The sequence below is a fragment of the Plasmodium cynomolgi genome, chromosome 11 (genome assembly GCF_000321355.1).
Source record: "Plasmodium cynomolgi strain B DNA, chromosome 11, whole genome shotgun sequence".
NCBI classification, from domain to species: Eukaryota; Apicomplexa; class Aconoidasida; order Haemosporida; family Plasmodiidae; genus Plasmodium; species Plasmodium cynomolgi.
This window is the reverse complement of record NC_020404.1, coordinates 1,974,292-1,976,671: the sequence shown is the minus strand read 5'-3', so window position 1 is coordinate 1,976,671 and position 2,380 is coordinate 1,974,292. Positions and strand designations below refer to the sequence as shown.

The following is a 2,380-nucleotide window of genomic DNA, read 5'->3' as shown; positions in this document are numbered from 1 at the left end:
GAAAAAAAAGACTCATCAAACGCGCGCTGGTGTTGCTCATTTGAAACGGAGGACGAAGGAAAACCGCCCCACCACAACACACTCACGCGTATTTTACTATTTCAAAAAAAAAGGGGGCGATTGGGTGTGCGCATTGTGCAGCGCTGGTGGGCTCCGTTCGGGACTCCTCGATGGGGGCGCACCACTTTCAACTGGCCCCCTGCCCATCCGCGTCGTCCTGCACAAACTCCACATTTATGTTGCACATGCTGCAATTCTTAAACACATTCCTGGCAATATTTTCGTTGCTATATTTAATGATGGCATACCTCTCTCCAAAGGAAAATAAAGAAAAGTATGAAATGTGTTCGTTCAGAAAAATGGAGTTATTTTGTGCGATGTAGTTGCTCAGTTCTTCGTTGTTTTGTATGTTGTTCATGCAGTTAATTTTTATGGTCGTGCTGGGGGAGGTCATCGGGTCTGTCCCCCCTGGCGCCCCTCCTAGCGACACCCCTCCTGCTGCTCCCCCTCCTGCTGCTCCCCCCCCTGCTGCTCCCCCTCCGCTGGAAAGGTTTCCCCCACTAGGGTTGTTGTTCCCACTTAGGCTTCCCCCGGAGAGGTCCCCCCCGCTTATGTTCCCCGAAGGGCCCCGGTCATAATTATTAAAAGAAGTGGCACTAGAGGAGTCCCCCAAAGGGTTCCCATCACACTGGTTGTTAAGTGACTCTATCCTTGTCTTTAAATGATCAATTAAACACTTGAGCTTCTCCTTTGTCTCATCAGTTATACTTTTATTATTAAACATATTAATATACTGATTCAGTTTCTCCTTGCATTTGCGAAGCAACTCTTTCTGTTTTATGTTCATAATCTGTTCTCTCTTCTCCAGACTCAGAGAAAGGAATTTTTTTTCTGATATGTTTGGTGAAATATATTTATTACTGTTCGCCTTTTCATTAAAGTAACTTATTTTCCTCGACTCGTTTCGTAGCTCCAGATGTATGTTTTTAAAGTGAGTCGGTAGGTACTTATACGCACTAAAGGCACCATCAGAAGACTCGAATTTCACAATAAATAAATTTTTTCCCTTCATATAGCTCACTGATTCTACGTTCCCATAGACATAGCAAACACTATATATAAAATTTTCATCTGCTAACTTGCTCGTTATGTTATGTATGTAAAGTATTTTGGCTGCCTTCTTGTTCAGTACGTATTGCTCACGTGGCGGGTAGGGACTAGGAGAAGACATGTTCATGTTCATATTCATATTCACATTCACCATGCTCCCTGGGTAGTTACTACCACTTCCACTGCTACTCATCATTTGATAATTCATGCCACTGTATTCGTTGTTATGAGTTGGGTAACTCCCCGTGTTGTAATTTGGGTTACTATTTAAGTTAAAGTTTCTGTTGTAGACCACATTCGGTGGGGAGTTCATGCTGTGTATCGTTCTCCCTCCGTGAAGACCACCACCCCCCCTCACCATCCCCTTTTCGTCCCCCATGTAAACGTTCCCTCCTCCTGCTGCTACTCCTCCTCCTCTCCCCATGGGAAAGCTTCCCCCCCGATCGTCTTCATAACTGTTGTAGTACAGCCCGTTATGCATCCCCCCTGGACCCTCGTAATAGTTGGCATTCGGCTCACAGTTACTGTTCATGCTCATGTCGCAGTTACCCTGCATGTGGTACCTCCGGTCGCCCTCCATTTTGACGCAAACGTAAAGTCGGCCAATGCACAGTGTGGCGGTGAAGAGCTGCTGCAGAGTGGCCGACGCACACAGAACACAGCGAACTCGGCGGAGAGGGCACTCGTACGGGGGTCACAGAATTACCCTCGGTCGAAGAGCGTTCACGCGTATTCACGATATGTACATATATTCGTACCTACCGTGGATAAGTGTTTTTTTTCTTCTTCCCACACTAGTCTACGATGCGCGTCGCCCCTTCCTTGGCGCAAATCAATGGCCCTCTCCCAAACGAACAACGGTTGGTTGGCAATCTCAATTCGCACTCGCCAGGCCTTGCTCAAACAGCAAAGCAAAAATGCGCCTCTCACACATTTGGTTTCTTCGCCCTGCTGGAACGTTCACCAGGTACAATCGCGCTGTATAGCGCTGTATGGCGGCTGTATAGCAGCTGTATGGCGGCCGTACAGAAGCCGTATAGCGGCCGTACAGAAGCCGTACACCAGCCGCGCAATCGCGAACAACGAGCGGGCAGCTTTTTCAAGCGTGGATCGCAAGTACGCTCTTACGCCGAAGTGTTCCACGAGCAGTGAGCCGTGAGCTGTCGTCGTATACCTTTTCACCTTTCATCCCCGTGTTAACATGCCCACATGGCTATGCAGTGCGGAAAAAAAAAAAAATAAATAAATAATGCCAAAAAATATATGCAAA

The 2,380-nt window shown here is 47.2% G+C and overlaps 1 protein-coding gene across 1 annotated transcript; it reads right to left on the bottom strand.

Annotated features, from left to right (window-relative positions):
* Nucleotides 1-187: 187 nt before the first annotated feature.
* On the bottom strand, nt 188-1,690 carry PCYB_115330 (hypothetical protein; the record flags this gene model as incomplete). Its single annotated transcript, XM_004223412.1, has 2 exons — nt 188-312; nt 562-1,690. The coding sequence occupies 2 exons, from the start codon at nt 1,688-1,690 to the stop codon at nt 188-190; spliced, it is 1,254 nt and encodes a 417-aa protein (XP_004223460.1).
* Nucleotides 1,691-2,380: the final 690 nt, after the last annotated feature.